At 46.7% G+C, this 20,289-nt stretch overlaps 1 protein-coding gene across 3 annotated transcripts in view; it reads right to left on the minus strand.

Moving 5' to 3' along the window:
* NEGR1 (neuronal growth regulator 1) overlaps positions 1-20,289 on the minus strand; it is a 227,964-nt gene that overhangs the window by 65,054 nt on the left and 142,621 nt on the right. For all 3 annotated transcript variants that reach the window (XM_065656334.1, XM_065656333.1, XM_065656332.1), the window contains exon 4: positions 7,141-7,272. In XM_065656334.1, coding sequence (XP_065512406.1) covers positions 7,141-7,272 — 132 coding nt within the window. The remainder of the gene's footprint in view (positions 1-7,140; positions 7,273-20,289) is intronic.

A 20,289-nucleotide genomic window follows, 5' to 3' on the forward strand; every position in this document is an offset into this window, starting at 1 on the left:
ACACATTAAAGAAAAGCAGTAACTTCTCCACAGTGTTGTTTTTTTTTTTCTTTCAGAGAATGGGGTTTAGCTGGTTTAAAAGAAAAGAAACCCCAACAAACCAACTTTGTAATTGGATGGAGGTGTCCTCGCCCAGAGGAACCAAATCCGATTAAGTGTCAGGTCCTCTAAAGCTGCAAAATGCGGCACCCTCCTCAGGCTGGCTAACAAACGAGCAATACTGCAAAAACAGACACACACAAACACACACAACTGTTCAATACATTGGCCATGTTGTTTTAAGAAAAAAAAAAAAAATGAAGTTGCATTTATGGATCCAAATACATCTATGTAGACTCACTGGTTTCTCCATTAAAATGACTCCTGGTCTCCTAAAGCCAATGCTGACCATAACCCCCAAGTCCTAAATTTAGTCAAGGATATAAATATGAAGCTGCACAAATTTTAAAAATTTGAAGAATGGGTTATTTATTTATTCTTAAGCAGAAGCCACTCCTCCTTCCCCTCTCTCATATTAGAAGAAATTGGAAACTAAACCAGCAAATTGCTCTGAGTATTTTTCACTTGGTACCAAAGCAGAGGAGGACCAAGACCTCTGGAAATATTTGGGCCTTGCCTTTTTATTTAATAACATGTGCACCTTGATTGTGGGACACTTGTTGAATCCAAACCAAAACCCAAGCCCTTGCCAAGGAAATGTTTTTCGTAGGTCAGCAACACTCCACAGCAAAACACTGCCTGGGAAAATAAAGTCACAGCAACCTGTCCAGGTAGTAGGATCCCCACCAAACACTGAAGTCCTCTGATGTTTTTCCCCAGTAGGTTTAAGGTTGCAGATATAATTAGGTTAGAGCGGCTAGTACAGTATGTCTGATTTCAAAGTAAAATCAGAGTATTATGCATAACATTATGCAAAACACCATAGCAACAGTAAGGCAGACTTCTAAGAAATGCTAATGAGATAAGCTGTTCTGCAAAAACCCTAACCTGTCCAAGCGAAAACCAAACACGCCACTTAAAATTCATACAAGAAACTCACACATTCCTTCTATAAAAAACACCCACAGCATAAAGTGCCTTATCAAACCATCACAGCAGGAAGCGGGCACAAGGTCTGTGCCCAAAAAACCCAACCAAAACCCACCACACAGGGATGATTTCCTGAAGAACATGAAACACATGCACAAAAAGGAAAGGATAAGGAGGCAGAATCATTCCAAACACAGAATTTGACCACTTTAATGACCACAACTAATTATTTTATATTTCAAGTTAAGACAAGGAAAGAATAATGGAGCAAGCACTTGGATAAACCAAACTGAACAGAAAACCAATTGGCCTAATAAACTTCAAAAATATATTCAAGAGCTGGATGAACCAAATGTTATTTCTGCGGTGCAAGTGCCTAACACAGCCTTCACCATCCTTGGTCAGACAAGGAGAGAGCAACAGGAGCCACAGAATTACAAGCCAGTCTATTTAGGAGCCACAGAATTACAAGCCAGTCTATTTATCATTTAGTATTAATCCATTAATGCCATTATCAGAGATGAGAACCCCGACACAACCCTGACACGTTGAAGAAGTGGCCTGAAAAGTGGGTGAAACCAAACAGGAACGGGTTCAGCACCTGGGATTCATCAGAACCAAAAAGGAACGGGTTCAACACTTGGGATTCCTCAGCTGGATGAACACAGTGAGGAGGTGAGACAGATGTTCTGACCAGGACTGACGGGGTAAAACCCCCCAAAGTGTCCTGCTGGTGCAGGGAAGACACGTCTCCACCCAGGTATATACATGGGCATCAGAAATAATCCTTCAGCACCTCATCTGGCACACTAGCTCAAGTTTTAAGCACCTTATGCAAGTCCTTCCCTAGCACAAGCTGATCTACGGGGAAGAAATATTTAGTTAGTCCCCTAGAAAACATGACCCAGGAATAAAGATGGGATGAATAAGGACTGGTTAAAACAAGGAGGTGAACTTGAGAAGCACAAGCCCACAGCCTGCAAAGGGCTGGAAAGGCGAGACCGAGCTGTGGCCCGTTCCCCGGGGACAGCTGCGGGCTGGAGCTGTCACCTGCGGAAACGTTCCCACCCGACGCGGTGCAAAACGGGCAGTTCAGGGCTCTGGTTGAGTCAAACGTGCTGCCATCACTAGAGGCGCCGTACGACGGGACTGGGCAAAAGCCTACTGACAACGCTGATTCAGCAGCACGACTTACAACGTAATGCAGTTTTTTTACAGGTTCTGTTTGCTTCCGTTTTCCTGTTCCAATATTTCCATGATCTAACGGGAAATACCTGTACAAAGAGGCGCTGCTGCAAGCAGATGTGGCTCAGCATCCAGACTGGTTTGAGTTATCTTTAGATGGTTTGTATTTTTCCGTTTTCCTGTTCCAATATTTCCACGATCTAACGGAAAATACCTGTACAAAGAGGCGCTGCTGCAAGCAGATGTGGCTCAGCATCCAGACTGGTTTGAGTTCTCTTTAGATGGTTTGTACTTTCTGTCTCCAGAACCCGGCAGACGAGCTTCCGCTGCCGTGGGGCGCAGCCCGTCGGAGGCAGGAGAGCTGGAGCCCAGCTGCGCTCGGCAGCCTTGCCTCAGAGAACCCCCTGCCAGAAAAACTCCGTGGGAGTCCTGGCTCCAAAACGAAGACTTGCCCTCCCCCGGACAGCCAAACCGACCAGACCACACCAGTGCTGCCCAGAGCCGGGCGGGCTGCCTCAGCGCAGGAACTGTAATTTTCACCTCCCCAGTAAGCGCCGATGAATCTGGCATTCAATTTGCAGCATGATGGGGTTCATAAAGGCTGAAATAAAATTATTGTCTTTTAATTTCAACCAAACGGCTTTTTTCATCTCCAAAGCCACCAGATCTTAATTCAGTAAAGTCTGTGAGATCCAGCTTTAACAGAGCTGTTCAAGATACAATTACAGAAAACCAGACCCTTAGCGTATATTATCTGAAAAAAAGGAATACTGCAACACAGCTCCACCGTAAGAGCCCGCATTTACTGCTTGTTTACGCAGCTGACAATTTTAGATAAATTAAAATAGATGCCAGTTCCGTGATGCACACATCTCGTCATCATCTCAGCAGGGCCTCAGCCCTCCTGGGGATTCTCACATTATCAACTGCCTTTAATATTTTTAAGCATGGCACTAATAACCCTTAAGAGAGTCAGCGAAGCTGCAGTACCATATGTACAGTTGCAGATGAGATATTAAAGTCCTGCTAATCCAGACACTGGTTCATTCGAAGCGGGCTTCAATATATTTATCTATAAATCAGTATTTTCTTTATAAAATGTAATGGGAAATGCTAATAAGATTTACTTGTGAAATGAAATTGGATTATATTTCATCTATTCTAACTCGATTTGGTACAGTATTCTTTCTTCATAAACCAGCAGCCTCATTCCCCACCCCCCCAAAAATGAGTCAGTCAAATGTACCATGAATTCTCAGGCCACTATTTTTAGAAAGGAAATTACGGGACAGACATAAATTAAGTAGAAAGTGTAGATTATGCAATACGCAGCAGTATAAGTAAAGTCATTAGAGTTGTAATGTACGTGCTGTAAGGCAGACAGCAGGCTGTTGTTTATGTACGGCTGGAAGTTGCCCAGCCAAGAAACTTGAATTTCAGAAAGTAATTTAAACCTGGTAATTTTCTTGTATGTGTTTGGATGACTGAACAACCACTCTACGCGATGAATATCCGTATTCAAAATTATGCTTATATCCACTGTAACTGCTCAGGGCTCATTGATACATTCTATTAACTGGGCACAATAAAACCTTGATTTATTCTACGGTTATCACGTCTGCAGTCAAGAACATTCGTTTTAATAACAGGGAAGCTGTACTAAAAATTGTCGGCAGCAGCGCTTAAGCGATCATGTTAACGCAAGTGCAGCGCTGTGTGTCGCCGTGCGGTGCTGGAGATGGCACGGCCAGATGTGGCGGTGGGGGACGGGCTGGGGGACACCGAGGTGACACTGGGATGGCTCGGACTGGGATGAAGTGACACTCCCGCAGCACACGGCCATCCCTCAGGGTGCAGGAGCTGCACGCATTCCCGCCAGGAGGATTTTCTATCGTCAGCACGAGAGGTGGGAAAGGCGACAGATGTTTGGTGAAGTTACGGGATCCCTGTGAGGCTGAAGGAGGGAGGTTTGGTGCGATGGTCACTGCTCCAGCAACGCCTGCCGAGGAACCCCGGCGCCAGTAAGCGGGATTAAACACGGGTGGAAGCACCTGGCAGGTGGACAAGTGTCCCCGTCCCAGGGGTACAACCACCCAACACCACCAGGGTGGGTGAGCAGCTGCAGGGCTGGTGCTGAGCCCCCGCGGCAGGGTCAGCAAAACCAAGAGAATCAAGGAATGGAATTTTTTTTTTTTTTTTTTTTTTGGGGGGTGGGGACAGGTGAGTGGGGATGAGGTGGGACTGGGTTGGGCGGAGAAAGTCTTGCTCTTTGTTAGTTTGTTAGGCAAATGAACAGATATCTTAAAAGAAGAAACAGGACTGAAGAACACTCGACTAGGGAAACTCTGCCTGACCCAGGGTAACCAAGGACCTGAAGGCTTCCCCTCTTCTACAGTATTTCTTTTATTATGATCTTTCCAGATTTGAACTTGAAAATATGTTTGATGCAAACTCCTTGTGACTCGCAGACAAACCATAGCTCTCCTAAAGGAAACACCGAGCTTTTGCCGATGGAAAGCTGCCGTGCCAGGCCAGCACAACGGGCAGCAAACAGGCACCGTTCTGCCGGATTGGCGGCGCGTGTAACATCCCTTTTGAGCGGGGCTGCCCAGGCCGAGCTGCTGGGAAGCAAAACTCACCCCAGCAGCACTGGCCACCCCTGCACGTCCCACCCGCAGCACGCGCCGTGTCCCCGGGGCTGGTGACGGCACGACGAGCTCTCCCAGCACCGGCCACCCCCGGCACGACCCTCTGCTGACCACCACGAGCCACATTCTGCCTGCTCAGAAGGGCTGAGCGCCAGCAGCGGGAGCTGGGAGCGCATCTGCACGGCGCTGAGCTGCCCAGGGACCGCGCACAAATCCGAACAAGCGCATCAGCAATTAGCTGACTGCAACAAATCATTCACGGATACAAACTGCTTCATGCTGTAGCTAGATCTCAGATTTACATTGCTTCAATTTTATTTTTTCCTCACTCCATTTTCTTATTTAGTTGTAAGAAATATTTTAAAAAAAATACTGTGCCCATCCCTAGTGCAGACGCAGAAGTTTGTCTGAACATGTCAGAACGCCACGTGCATCCACACAAGGACACTTCCAGCTTAGACCAGGACAGAGAGCAGCTTGGACACTTGGTTCAAGTATTCACGAGCTTGTTGGTTGGCTTAGCAGCCTGTAGCATGTTTGTCACCGCAGACAGATAGCTCACACCGTATGCTGCAGCCAGGCCTGGCCCCCCCGGCTTGCAGCGCGCACCGAGGGGCAGCGTCCCCTCCCGAGCCTGTACGTGCACCCGCACAGACACCGCTTCTCCCATTGCCCCTTGGTTCGGTGCTCGGGGAGAGCAAACCCCATCCCGCCCGTGTCCCAGCCCCTCTGCAGCCTCTCGGGAGGTGTCGGTCCCTTCGAGTGGTGGCTGCTGGCAGGACCGAGGGCTGGTGCAGAACAAACCACTGCTCAGCTTCACCTTCCCAGCGCTGCCAGAGCTCGTCTTCCCACCCACAGAGACATGACGGGCTCAGAACTCACACTGAGAAAACAGTGACCTGAGGTCAGAAATTGCTCTGGCTTTGCTGTGAACTGGGGTGCAGAGCACACACCAACGAGCGCATCAGCTGCACGTGGCTTTGCAGCTTGGGTTTTGGATTGGGCCAGCTGGGGTGACGCTTTTATCTGAACCATGACTCATATCAGTCGAGATCCAGGCTCAGAATGCAAGACAGATTCCATGAGTTTACCACCTCCTCTGTGCTTTTCGTTTTTTTAAATAAAAAAAATAAATACACAAACCAACCACTGAACAGGCTTACCAACTTTTCCCTTCCTGTGAACACAGAGAGCTCCTCAGACAGCTGTTTTCACCCTTATTAAAATTCCCATGATATGAAATAACACAGATGCAATATTTGTTCTGCTAAAACCAGACTGAGCTCACCGCTCCTTCTGGTCCCTACTGCAAGTTATTGATCTAACAACACAAAACATTTGAGCGCAGCTTGTGTGAAAGGTGTCACCCCAAAACACCCTGTACACACCTCTCCAAGTGTCTGCACAACAATTTTGAAAACAGGAATTGTTACAAATTACCAGATTGCTGACTGCACTTAACCTAAGAAAACTCACAGTTAGAATGAATTAGATTAATTATTCCTTTTTTATATTTTTTAATTCCCCCCCACAGACACACACGTCGGAGGGGAAAAGAACACTGTTCTGAATGTTTCATGTCATACCAAGTGCTAAACGAAATTCAGTCCCAAGTCAGAAACACCTCCTCGGTGTGCAAACCCCAGAAGGTCGGACCCCACAGGCTGCAGGACGGGTGACAGGTGACCTTGGTGGTCCCCGGTGTCACCACCACCCAGCGAGGTCCCTGCAGCAGGAGAACTGCACAAAGTCCTCCTGGTCTTCACACCAGGGCAACCGCAGGGAGCAACCCATTGTCTCTGCTGTAATCCAAATTTCTGCAGAGATCAACCACCATCTAATCACCCAAGCGGAACTTCAAAAAGTTTCTCATCTCCTTATATTACTGCACAACCGTCGCAAATTAAATCAGAAACGCTTCAGCCCAACAACCACAGCAGTTCTCAGAAGTTACTCAGATAATGACTCAAGACATTACTGCCAACACCGAGTCCCAGCACCGCAGCCCAGCGAGAGCAGCGGCTGTGCAGCCTGTGACGACACGCCAGCACCGCTGTGGCCAGCAAACAAGAGAGAACTTGAACCTTAATCTCGTTTTACCTTCCTTTGGCCACATCAAACAGCACAGGTCATTTTGCTGCTGTAATACAAACCCCAAACATGCTACAATTTCACCACAAGCAGCAGTTGTCTGCATTACAGCAGTTGTCTGCATTTTCTTCTCAGCCACGTCCCTCTTCTCCACTGGATTTAGTGATTAAAAAACAATATGACTTACAGTTTACTGTGACTTTTACTTTTTTCACGTCTGGGACTGAGACATCATTTTCTGCGCTGCATTCGTATTCCCCAGCTTGGTCCCTTGTAATTCCGTTGATGTCCAGGTACTGTCCGCTCTCAAAGGGCTTTGCTGGAATGAAATAATCAGAGAGGGAAATCACTGGAAGCTGAGTACAAAGCACCTGGAGCTTCACAGACATTCAAACAGCAGCCGGAGAGTTTTGCTGGGTAACACACATCCACAGGGAGGTTTTGCTGAGAAGCCCCAACCTGGGCTGCAAAGCCCCTCACGCTCCTGTGGTTGGCCAAGCGTCCTCTTTATTAGCAAAAACATGGTCTAGTTGAGGTGATGTGGTCGGTAACGCAGCTCCATACCTGATGGGCTTCACAGAACACAAGGCAGAGTCCTCAGCCACCACCTCACCTTAAGAGTTGCAGCACCCGTTAGGACTCAGGGTTTGCACCTGGGCAGGGACCTCAGCCCTGCAGCCACCGGAGGCAAACCGGGGATCAGGGCGAGCTTAAGGGGCAGAGAGAGCAGCCCTAGAGCAGCCGATCCAGCCCCGGCGCAGCTGAGCCACCTCTGCTGCTGGTGGCCCCAGCATCAGAGTCCCACCACAGGTGTCCTTGCTTTCCAACAACCGTTTGATCTTGTAGCCGTACGTCAACCAGCTGGGTGTACAGATGTAAGGATGGTAAGCCTCATCAGCTGGGGGGCCATGGCCCCTGACGCCACAGGGCAGCTCAGGCCAGCCGTGCCCTGGAAGGAACCGGTGGCCCATCGCCGCTGTGGGTGGCCCTGGGTGCAAACGGGCCACGGGTCACCCCACGTCCCGCCTCAGGGAAAGCGCCCTTCCAGGCTTGCTCACCGCACCACGCAGTGCTTACGTGTTGTGCCCTAAAAACCATTCCGCCGTACTAATTAAAAACCAAATTACAGCTCTCCTCTCCCAAAGGACCCAAGCCCGGTAAATAAGACCCTCAGCGTTTGCCTTGTTGCACAGAAATAAGGAGGAGCAGTGCAAGTGCTCCTGAAAATAGGTAGAGATGTGTCTGATGGAAAACAATATGAAGACCAAACTGAAATAGGTAACTTCTTGGTACATTATATCTGAAAACATCCATTACTTCAGAGAGCAAGGGCAGTTACATGTTAAGAAAGCCAATTTATCTCCACTTGGCACAGACGCGGCACACAGAGGTTTCTGTAGTTGTCCGAACACCAGCCCCCCGCGGCGTTTCCCCGCCGCGGCTCCCAGCTCGCGGAGCACACGGTGACATCCCCAGGCAACAGCTGCCGCCTGGCTCCCAGCTCACCTTCCCCTGGTTTTTGAGCAGTGCGGCCTGGGTGGGGAGCAAATTGTTTGAGATTCCTCACATGGCATTCACCACATACTAAACGAAAAAATGGCAAACACCATTTTTTATCTTAAAACAATACATCATAGCAGCCATGACTACAGAAGCTGGAAATTCTAGGCCTAAAGGTTAAAAAGATTTGCTGAAAGTGTTTTCTCAGACAAGCTTTTAATTGGCTGTTAATAACTTTGCAACTTACGGAGCAATGACAAAAACCCGAACTGGGTAGTGAGAACTAAGTAGAAATGTTATTATTATTATGTTCATGTCCATCACGGCAGTGAATTTCATCTGCTTATCTCTTCAGAGATTAATGTTTTAAAGTGTGCAAGGTTCAGAACATCAATTATAACAGTGCATCGCGTAGCAAGATGGCACTCATTAATAAGCACAATACACCGTGCCTGTCACGGGAACGAGCCCACGGAAGCACCGGTTGTGTGAAGTAGAAAGATAAGGCTGAAATTGGAAAATTATTGTGAACTGAAGTGAACATTCGTAAAACGCAATGAAATAATTTATGGGGATATGAGAAATTGCATGAGAATGATTCTTTTTTTTTTTCTCTTCCACGTTGTTCATAGGAATCAGTTGAAAAAAAAACCCCTTCCAGAAACAAAGTGCCTGTTCACATCGTGGCTGTTGTCCTGCTCCACTTTGGCCAGGTTGAATCAATTTATAGGAAAATGTTATTTCCTATTGCCTTGAACAGCAGTGAGGGACCCACAGCCCCTGCCCACACAGGAGTGGCTGCCCAGACACAGGAGACCTCCCAAGAATGCTTCTGCTTTCCCTCTAACACCAAGAAAATGATATAAACCACAAAATTCTCCTGTGTGTCAGCTTAAAGATTACTGTTAACTTATGAGATTGTAATGCTCTCCTATGTCAGTACTGCCCTGGATATATGGTATGCACCAAAATATTGTACACTGGATCCTGGGAATAATTTATGATCTATCCTTTCTCAATTCCCAACACCATTTTGGAAAAAAAAAAAGAGAAAAAGGGAAAAGAAGAGAAGAGAAGAGGAGAGGAGAGGAGAGGAGAAGAGAAGAGGAGAAGAGGAGAGAAGAGAAATCTCTAAGTACCTAGAATTTCATAAAAATAGTTATTTTCCTTTTGGAGTTAAGCCAAAACCGAACATCCTCTGCTCCCGCACTAATTTCTGGTGGAATTATTTGGAAAAATGCCCATCAGCACTTTTCTTAAGCCCTGTATTTACAGGGATCTGAGCTACTCACCTAATTTATGCTGCGAACTCTGCATGCATTTTTAAAGCACTGCAAACCCCACGTGTGTTATGCGACTCACATACACATTTGAAAATATTAAAATTAAGTAGTTTTTAAACCCTCATGTCCCCAGAAAATTTGCATCCAGATCACATAAGAAATCTTTTAGTAAATATTAGAGATAAATATTTTTCTTAGGGAATACATAGATACCACGTTTCATCTTTCTTATTCATCCGCACAGTATTTCATCTTCTCCAGCTTGTTTTCGGTTCTTGAGATTTCCCACGGCTGTGTGGGAGAACTTAAATCGCGTTATGTGAAAGATATACACATAAGTATATGTAAGCGTATTTGCGTTACATGGCGTGCACCTCCAGCTCAAAAAAGGATACTCAGAGGCAGCAGGGAGAAAAAATTGTGTATGAATTCGTTGGTGAATGAAGACGAGTGTCAGGAGACAACTCGGTTTTCTCACTGTTTTTTGGGACGACGACACCTCGCTCTGACCTGCGGCAGCCCATGTGCACTTTATGGACCCTACAAGACGTAAGGACTGTGTCTGGCTGCTTTCCTGGCCGTGGAGCAGACAGACTTGTCAGATTTCGTACCTGAGAGGAAGACATCTGGAAGGTCCATCAGCACCAGTTCCTCAGCCCAAGGTTGTGTCAGCCATGATCTTTGATCAAAGATGGGAAAAAACTCTTCAAGTAAAAGAAACAAAAACATGAGAGTGCCTCATGTCCACGGCAATTCCTGGGGGGTTTTCAGAAGTTCTGTTAATGAGACTTGCTGATCCACATAACAATATGCCAGTGATCTGCTTTGGGTACCTCGAATTACAAGGTCAGGTTCTCTACCCAGGAAGGGAAACACCCACGAAACTCAGCTCCCGCACCTGCTTTCTGCCGCCGCCACATGATATGACGCCTGATAAATCATCACACTTGTTATTCCTCATGAGAATACACATTTAAAACCATGTTTTCTTACCAGGCATATGGTAACTGGCAGCAGGTGTAGCACACGTACACGTTGCCATATGGACCAGTTCTCCAAGGCTTGGACGGGTGAGCTTTGCAAGGGTTGCATTTTCCTCCCCTGGTGTTCAACTAAGTCAGTACGAGGAAAAAATCTGGTGCACGTCCAGGGTAGCTCTGAAAAACTCTGCGGGCTTCATCTGAGCCAAAGGGGATTTTTTTTCTTATTCACTAGGACATTAAATAACTACAATACAGCCCCAGTTTATGAACTGTAAAACCTGTGGGGTGCTCAGAACTGGCTTTTGTGACCCAGTCTTTGAGACACCTCAGTCCTCCACTGGAGAGAGAAGATGCTCCCAGGCCTGGGAAGGTGAGGAGCAGGCGGCTGAGCTGATGCTGGTCCTGGTCCATCACGGCCTCAGGACACTTCGGGGTGCTCAGCAGAGGCTGCCCAGAGCCCAGGGAGCCATCTCCAAAAGAGGGGGGCTGTGAAGATCCCAGCATGGGCTCATCCTCCCGTGTCCTGCCTTGAGGACGAGGACTGGGCTCAGCAGGAGAGGACAGCAGGTGGTCTCCAGTGACAATGCCATCATGATGGCGTCTGATTATCACCAGATGCTTGAAACAGCCTGTAATCCATAAGGTCCTTCTTGATCTGAGAGGCTGGGAGGAGACACAGGATCAAAGGCGCCAGGAGGCACCTGGACAAGAGTTGCTGTGGGATGCTCAGAAAAATAACAATTGGAATCACCCAGAAAAATGGTCCGAAGCCATTTCTACTACTCTTTATGGATCCTGGGTTGCACTAAATGCTGTAATTGGAGAGTATATAGCCCTCTCCAAGGAATGGCAGGTAACCTGAAGAGCTCTCTGTCTGGGAGGAGAATGGCCCTATCACATTAGGGACCATTTAAACATTGATCGCTTAAGGCCATTTAGCTTCAGAGAAGCTACGCTCCATGTTTGAAAAGAAAAATCAGATAAAATGTAAAGGAAAATATATCCCAAACTGACAGATAAACCAAGGGCTGAAGGAGATCTCCCAGCTGATGACATGAAACAAGAAAAACAAGTAGTGCAATGGTGTCAGAAAGGTGTGCTGATAAAAGAGATGCGAGCAGACCGACAAAGCCGAATGTTTCAGAGGCAGAGACAGACAAGGCTACATCTATACATGAAATATATAGGTATGGAGAGAAGCGTTTGGAGAGCAGGCTGTGAGAATGCTCAGAGGGCAGGCAACATTAGAGGCCGGTCCTACAAGAGATGTTGTCACAGTCCTCATCATTCCCTGAAGTGACATCTGTGACCTCTGTGTCTGTCCGTGCAGAACCGCGGCCGCACTGCACCCTGTGTCTGAGATTCACGGGGTGCTGGCGGTCCGGAGCAGGTCTGAATTTTCTCTTTGCAGACTGCATGCCAGGGAACACGCGGTCAGCTCACACTCCGGGACATGGGCTGACGTCTCTGCCCTAGCAGCCCACTATTACTACAAAGGAGAGACAGCTCTGTTTTAATACACGTGAAGAAGATACGGTCAACAAGCTGTTGCTTCGGAAAAAATAAACAAAAACCAAACCACACTTGAAATAGTAGGTTTGTTAGATGTCTGCATGCTATGTTTTCTGGAAACAGAGTTTCACGTATACCGGACTTTGCTCTGATTTTTGCGGGTCTGTTGCAGTCTGCTGCAAACGCCAGTTTTTGTCACCGGTGTCACTGCCCTGGGTGTGACCACAGCCCGTGGCAAGGAGATCACCTCCTGCACCGGGACGTGCGCAGCAGAGCGGTTTGCACGAGGTCGTTCACCCAGAGGCCGCTGGGTCTCCTGCGGGAAATAGCTCAACAAGAACATCCTCAGGCTGAAAACAGCCTACAAAACCTTCCTCTGCAAAACAAAAAATTAAAACTGTGTAGGGAAGAACAGGGCAATGACCTTTTTAAAAAGCAAGCTACACGACTAAATCTCACTTGAGCTTATTGATAATTCATAGCACTTAATGTGGGGATTTGGCTCTTGGGAAGGGACTAATTGTTCCCAACAAAGCCCCACGCGGCGGTGGCTTTGGGAAGAGACTCGGTCCATCCGGGATCAGCTGGGGGTGCAGGACCCTGGGATGGGGGCGGGAACCCCCACGGTGCCACCCAGGAGTTCACCCCGGGGCAAAGAGCCACTCACTGATTTCCTGATGCCTTTAGAACATCCCTTCCCCTTGCTGCTGTACCGAAACCACGCACTGCAAGTTATACCCTGTTATTTACCTACTGCCGGCCTGTTTGGCTCAAACACATTTGTTGATCCCTTCCGTTTCGTGTGACTCTTCTATCTGCAGTTTGTTGAAACGGAGGCACTACTAGAGCTAAATGAATCATTAATGACCATTTTTTTCATGTTTCTTCATATCCCTCAAAATCTCTATCTTTTTTTTGGTAAAATGTGCATTTTTGAAAGAATCCTTACTATGTTTAAAACATGTTTTGTCCATAAAAATGCCCAGAAGAAATGATTCTGGGAAATAAAACAGGAGGTAGTGCAGGTATGGCCGGGATGAATGTGGCATCTGGTGTTCGCTCGCTGTCACCTCCCTGGAGCATCTGCGTTCACCAGCATCCCGGCCCAGGGTTCTGCCTGCCCCGCTCCCGGAGGGGATGTCCCCACAGCAAAAACACAAAATAGGAGCATTTTTAGAGGTTATCTGTTACTCTTATCTAAAAATTTAGTTCAAGCCCCAACGTTGTTGCACTCTGTTGCATCTCTCAAAATAGCCGTGAAAGACCCAAGACCAGGGGAAGGGGAAAGAGGGTGAAACCCACAGTGGCTTCTCTTGGGTTTGAACATTAAAGATTTGATTGCACTGAAATATCTTCTATGATTCATACATTGCTCACTCAAATTGCAGTATTTCTCAAATTAATATCTGAGGGAATAAACTAAGGGTGAATTAAAATTCTAATTTTCATAGCATTTTATGAGTTATTAATGAGTTCATCTACTTTTATTGAAAAGTGAGAAATACTTTCCATGTGTTATAAAATCATCAGAAAATTCATACTTATTTCTGTGCAATGCTTTTTACCGCTTTAGTTTGAACTCTGTATTTCATTAAGATTGCAATCTTACCCTTGCTTCCCAATTTCTTCACGAAGACCCAATTATTTGAATATAGATTCAGATTCTCCTTCTGACAACTGTATTTTAACAAGAATTTTTTTCTCAGTCCGTTTACGGATTTTAAGAAGACATGAGGATTTCCAGGAATACTCTACCTTTAATTGTTCCTGAAGGGATGCTCAAACTCCTAGAGTGGTCCTGATAATAATGACATTTTTCTGAGCATTCTTCCTCAGAAACCCCTTGACCACAGTCACTGCAATGTCACCCGATCCCAGCGCAATGGGTCGTGGTACTGAACGTCATTTAATTGGATCCTAATACAGAATCTTCCAAGAATGGTACTTACAAGTATCGTTTAAAAAAAAAAGAAAAAGCCCCAAAGTCCCATAACCTGAAACGAAAAGATACTGGTTTTTGTATGGGAGAGGTGTGGTTTTGGAGGTTCCTCATTTTTTGTTTATCCGAGGCAAAGGAAAGAATCACAACAAGCAGTTTATATTGAGGACTAGTGTTTTCACTGCTGACTTTAAACTGTTAATTAATCCCCTTATTTACACCCATCGAGCTCCACACCATTTCCCCCCGCGCTCTGGGGAAGCCGCCAGCCCTGTGTCTGATAACGGGGAACCGACCATTTAACGACACGTGATGCCTTCACCGACTGAAAAACTTCCCTTCGGGATCACAAGCCAGGCCATTAAATTCATATAAAATATTAATAGCAAAACTTTTAAGCCCCCAAGCAGTTGTAAGTTGGACGGGTCCATCCCTGCAGAGCCTGAGGGATGCTGCAGAAGCTCATCCCATTCCCGACGAAGAGCGTTAATTCCTGCAGCTGCTCAGGACACCGAGCAGAGCCCGAGCCCCGGTGCTGTCCCCTCCGTGCTCAGGGACACGTGTGGGGCCACCACACCGCACCATTCCCTCACTCCTGGAGGCGTGGGGCTTCCATGGGAATATTTAGCCCTTTCCCAAGAGCCAAATCCCCACATCAAGCGCTATGAATTATCAATAGGCTCAAGTGAGATTTAATCGTGTAGCTTGCTTTTTAAAATATCATTGTCATGTTCTTCCCTACATGGTTTTAATTTTTTTGTTTTGCAAAGAAAGGTTTTGTAGGCTGTTTTCAGCCTGAAGATGTTCATGCTTAGCTATTTCCTGCCAGAGATGCTGCTTTGGAGAAGCGGGCAGCCCCTGCACAATAAATAATGCAAAGCAATGGGCTTGTGCAAAGTGCTGCAAGATAGAGCTGTGCACCTGGAGCTGAGCAGCTTCCTCAAACAGCATGGAATGAGTTCACGTCAAGGCAGAAGAAGGGTTGTTCTCCACAGACCCAGCCTAGGAGCAGGACATGGAAGCTTTGTAAAGCCCCAAGGCACCTGAGCCTTAAAGTAACGTTATCTTTGTCAGTGTAACGTGCTATCGTTGCTGGTGCTGCTTCTGGAAACCGGCTGGTGCCAACACGTGCATCCCAGAGCCAGGAGGCAACAAGCCGGTGTCTCTGGTGGCACATCCCCGTCCTTCCGTCCTCACGTCGCCGGACAGACATCACCAGCAGACACCGGAGGCTGAGGGCGCGGAAGAGGAGCAGACATCTCTGTGCAGAACCCTCTCACGCATCTCTCCTCCACCGTAAACATGAAACCTCCCCGGTCATGGCCACTCGTAGCCCATCACCGCTGATCATCCCTGCTCTGCTCTATCTCTGGGGCTTCCTGGCTCCTCTCCAAACCCTCCCCGCTCGGCCGCAAGGAACAGATGTTTGGGCTCAGGCCGGTAATGCTTCACCTGAACGAGGAGCGCAGCGCTCGTAATGAAGCTGTTCCTGCAAGATGAGTAACGATGGCATTGGGGAGGAACATCACTGTCACTGCTCATCAGGCTAAATCACTGATTTATTCTACATTCTGCCACTTGGACACCTAAAGGGAACAGGCTTCGCTTTTGGTCTAATGCAGCAATAAATCTGCCTCTATTTAGAAAGGTGGCTGTGTGGCTTTGCTGCTGGGAGGCCACATCGCGGGGGGACAGGAGCCCCGTCCGCCCCGCAGCCTGGGAGCACCTCACCGGGTCCGGGCTCATGGTCCCTCTGCTGCAGGACGTCACCCTGGCGAAGTGACAGCTCCACGTGAGAAACCCCTTCGTCACCTGTCGGGATGTCACCAAGCCCCAGGGAAGGGAGACAGAATCACTTGGAGAGCGAGAAAACGGAACCGCGACCCCAGGCATTGCAAACACAAACCCAGGACAAAATAATCACCGATTTTAAGCTCTCCAGGAAAAAGCAGCTTGAGTGAAAAAGGTCTTTTTGGAGGACAGCATTGTCGGGCTGTTCAAAGTACCTGCTCATTGCTGGACTTCGAATGAGGAAATTGGGAAAATATGGTTTGATGGCAAAATCCTTCACACAACTCGATTAGTGCCAGGAGCAGCTTCCCGGTGCAAAGGCAGCAGCTGAGCTGAGCCTGGGTAAGAGCAGCTCTTCAGAGCTCTAAAATTATCTCATGCACGATCGTAAACATATTAGAGGGGAAGGGTGGTGTGAAATAACCCTCACCGGCAATGATATCTGTTAGATCTTAAGAGTTTAGCAGGATGAGAGAAAAAAATCTGAATCTTTTGTTTCTAAAAATTCCAGTTTTTAAACGATTTTGAAGCCAGAGAAGGAACATCTTAAAAGACAAGCTCATACTTTGTACACACACAAAGCCCTGGAAATCTGATAATAATTCATGTCAGTTAAGTATTTTCAGCCTGAAAATCCACGTGCAGAGTACTTGCACTTCAACAAAATACTTCTTATTTCTGTCACGTGTGGATGTGTGGATAACATCTGAAAAACGGTGGCTGTCCAGCAGAAGTGCAAATGGAACAAAATATTTGACACCGGCTTGCTCAAATCGAGCTTGGTTTGTTTCTGAGGATTTAGCTAGAAGTTTCTGAGGATTTAGCTGGAAGTTTTAAAAAAGCCCCTTTCCTTCTGCCCCCAGTATCGGTTTTCTGTAGCAGGTCTGCTCCGGAAAGGCTCCCGCGGGAGCCGCTCTGCTCGGGGTCTGGCCCTGCCCTTTGTCCTGTTGAACTGGATGGGCTCGTTCTTCCAGACAGCCCATCGCTGGAGTGCGCCCGAGATGTGCGGCACCAATACATGGTCAGAACGACATCGCGGTGACGGTGCGTTAACACAATACATCTTCACGGCTTCAGGGCTGTCCAGAACGATAGGACGGGCATTAGATTCGGTTCAGTCATATCACACCCAGGCACACCCCGGCAGCAAATGAAATGTGTTAGCGAAGGAGAGGAGTCATGATGTGAGTATGTTCAAATCTAAATTCAGGCTAATTTCTGCGTAAGTGTAGCTTTCCTCAGTGTTAGTGAAAAATCTGTTATTTAGAGTCATAAAATCATAGAATCATTTCAGCTGGAAGAGACCCTCAGGATCATCGAGTCCAACCATAACCCAGCCAACTCTGGCACTAACCCGTGTCCCTAAGAACCTCGTCTAAATGCCTTTTAAACCCCCCCAGGGATGGTGACTCCAGCACTGCCCTGGGCAGCCTGTTCCAATGCCTGACAACCCTTTCTGTGAATAAATTTTTCCTAATATCCAATCTAAATCTCCCCTGGTGCAACTTGCGGCCATTTCCTCTTGCCCTATCATTTGCTACTTGGGAGAAGAGACCAACACCCCTCATGCTCCAAGCTCCTTTCAGGCAGGTCAGAGATCAGGTCTCCCCTCAGCTCCTGTTCTCCAGCTGAACCCCCAGCTCCCTCAGCTGCTCCTCATAAGACTTTTTTTTCATGTGCTAAACTGTTCTTATAGGATCATAGAATCATTTCGGTTGGAAGAGACCCTTAAGATCACCGAGTCCAACCATAACCTAAATCTAGCACTAAAACATGTCCCTAAGAGCCTCATCTATACATCTTTTAAACATCTCCGAGGATGGTTCTTACAGGGTTTTGGGGGATTTTGTTGAGTTACTTGTGTCGCACGTTACTAGAACCTTTCCAGACAAAAGCCACCCTTTTCTGTTGAGATCAGGCATCATCCTTCCAACGACCGTATGTCAAGATTGTTAACGGTTGGACTCGATGACCTTAAAGGTCTTTTCCAACCAAAATGATTCTATGATTCTGTGATTATGATTGCGAAGTCAAGCACTCTGAACAAAACCAAAACTGAGGCTACTACTGCAATTTTTTATGTCCTCCTCTCCCCCTGCATTTGATATAGATCCATCCCTGTTTCCCTCAGCATCCACCTGGATATTAATATTCAGCCAGTTTGGCAAAACACAACCGAACACGCCTGACCAGCTGCCCCATCCTCAGCCAACCCGCTGAGATGTGGACAGACACCCCACATCTCTCCATGTGCCTAATTCAAATATAAACTAACGAAATACCTCTGTATCCTGGACATTAGAACATGGGGGGAATTTTCAAGAGGTGTCATTTTGTTTTAAGGGAGTTAGGTAGAAAAAGTTTTGCATTTTCCATAAGACTTTTTGAAACTATGGAATTGAACCTATTTTGCATTTAGACAAGCCCAGGAAACGTCAGGTTTCCCAGTAAGCCTGGCCTAAGCAGCAAAGCGCTTGTGCATCTGCTGCGTCACCTGAGTCCCGTCACTGGCCCCGCGGCCACCGGGAGCACTCGCCTTTGGAAAAACCAAAGCAGAAAAGAATTTCAACATACGACACCCAAATTTTGCAAAGCAGTCACATCTCATCAAAAGATTTCTGAATGGCTTTTGTTGTCCCTGCTCCTGGCAGCTCCTCGCGTCTCAAACCCAGCAACGTAACGCGCGCTGTGCACACGGTGTGAAACGCTGAGCGGTGTTTCAGGCAGACCTTAATTCTTTAACATTCTGGTTTCATTCTTCAACTATCGATGCTGCACTTTGCTCTTAAATGTCAGAACAAAATAAGTAATACCTGCAATTTATTCAGATGACATTTCAACAATAGGAGATTTTCAGATTACAAACTACAGCCCTGTGTTCCTTACGGTGTTACACTGAATGTGTAGATTTTGTGGATTTACATAATGGGTTTGTATAATGAATATTTATATAATGAATTCATTTGCATAATGACTGCAAGTTAAACGTGCACAATAAAGATTCCAGGCCGATAATTTATGTACTAAGTTAAAAATCACCTCTAAATACATTTTATTTTTATTCCTACGAAAGGTTCATTTTATCTCTCGTTCAAAAAAAATGAATCCAACCTTATCCAACTAAAGGCTGCATTGATTCAGATCATGATAACATTTTGGAATTTGCCTACATTGAATCATTTGTATTCAGAGATTTCAGTTTCTTATCTTTTAGTAGCAGCTTCGACAAACAATTTCAGAATATTCTAAATATGATTCGTTAATATAATTTAGTGCTGTATTCTAGCTGCGACGCTCACACGTAAGCCTCATTAGTGCCACTGGGAATTACAGGAGAAAACTGGTAGATATTATGAAGTGCAGACGAAGCTTATGTTTTGATAAAGGTAATTTGCTGCAGACAGAATATACCATTACAGAAACCTGGTGTTTCCAACTCTCCTGCATTTTATTTTCTAATAAACCCAGGCCTCGTGTTTGCCAGACTGATGTTTAATCGGATTTGAGTGCCATTTGTAACTGTCCGTACCCCAGAACACACACCTGAGCACAAACGTGGCACAGTGCTACTGAAATGGAAAAATCCCTCTTGGTTTGGCAGCCCAGCGGACAGAACACATTCTGTAAATTATATCTGTGCTTCCATCACATTGTACAAGATTTCTGAGCAAAAAGGTATTTGGATCCTACGTTCTCCCACACCGGACAGAATTCTGTCCATTCATCACCAGGGGACACCCAGGCACGTCCCAGCCACGCTCACCCCTGGGAATAAACGGGTTTTGCATCGGTGCAGGCTGGTGACGCAGCACCTGTGGTGGGTTTGCACCGTGTCCTGTCCTGTCCCGTCCGGCTGGGGCAGCGCCCCCAGACCCAGCCACCCACCTTCTGCTCCTTTTCTGCTTTTTTATCTCTCGAGGAAAATTGCAACAGCTCCTTTCTGTAGACGATCTAATGCTTTAAGCGATTACTCTAAAGTACCACCACAGTTTCCAATAAAATTTTATGTGACATTTAGTTAAAATCCATTTTTTGCTACGACTGAATTTTTTTCCCTAGTCCCTTGATGGACACTTCAAGCAGAATTCATTGTCATTGTCTTAAAGGTCAAAAGTTGTTGTTTTTTGCTCAGATCTTGCTTTGTAAAGCAAACTGTTACTCAGGATTATGAGCCACTGCGGTGAGCCGTGACAGTCCATGAAACTGCCCTTCCCTGCAATTACGCGGGTTCCAGCCAAGTGGTGCGAGCCACCAGAAAGCCCTTCACTGCAAAATCAATTATCGGTGTGGAGTCCCCGGGAAAGAACCAGCGCAACCCCGCACCAAGT

This window comes from Caloenas nicobarica, chromosome Z (genome assembly GCF_036013445.1).
Source record: "Caloenas nicobarica isolate bCalNic1 chromosome Z, bCalNic1.hap1, whole genome shotgun sequence".
NCBI lineage: Eukaryota > Metazoa > Chordata > Aves > Columbiformes > Columbidae > Caloenas > Caloenas nicobarica.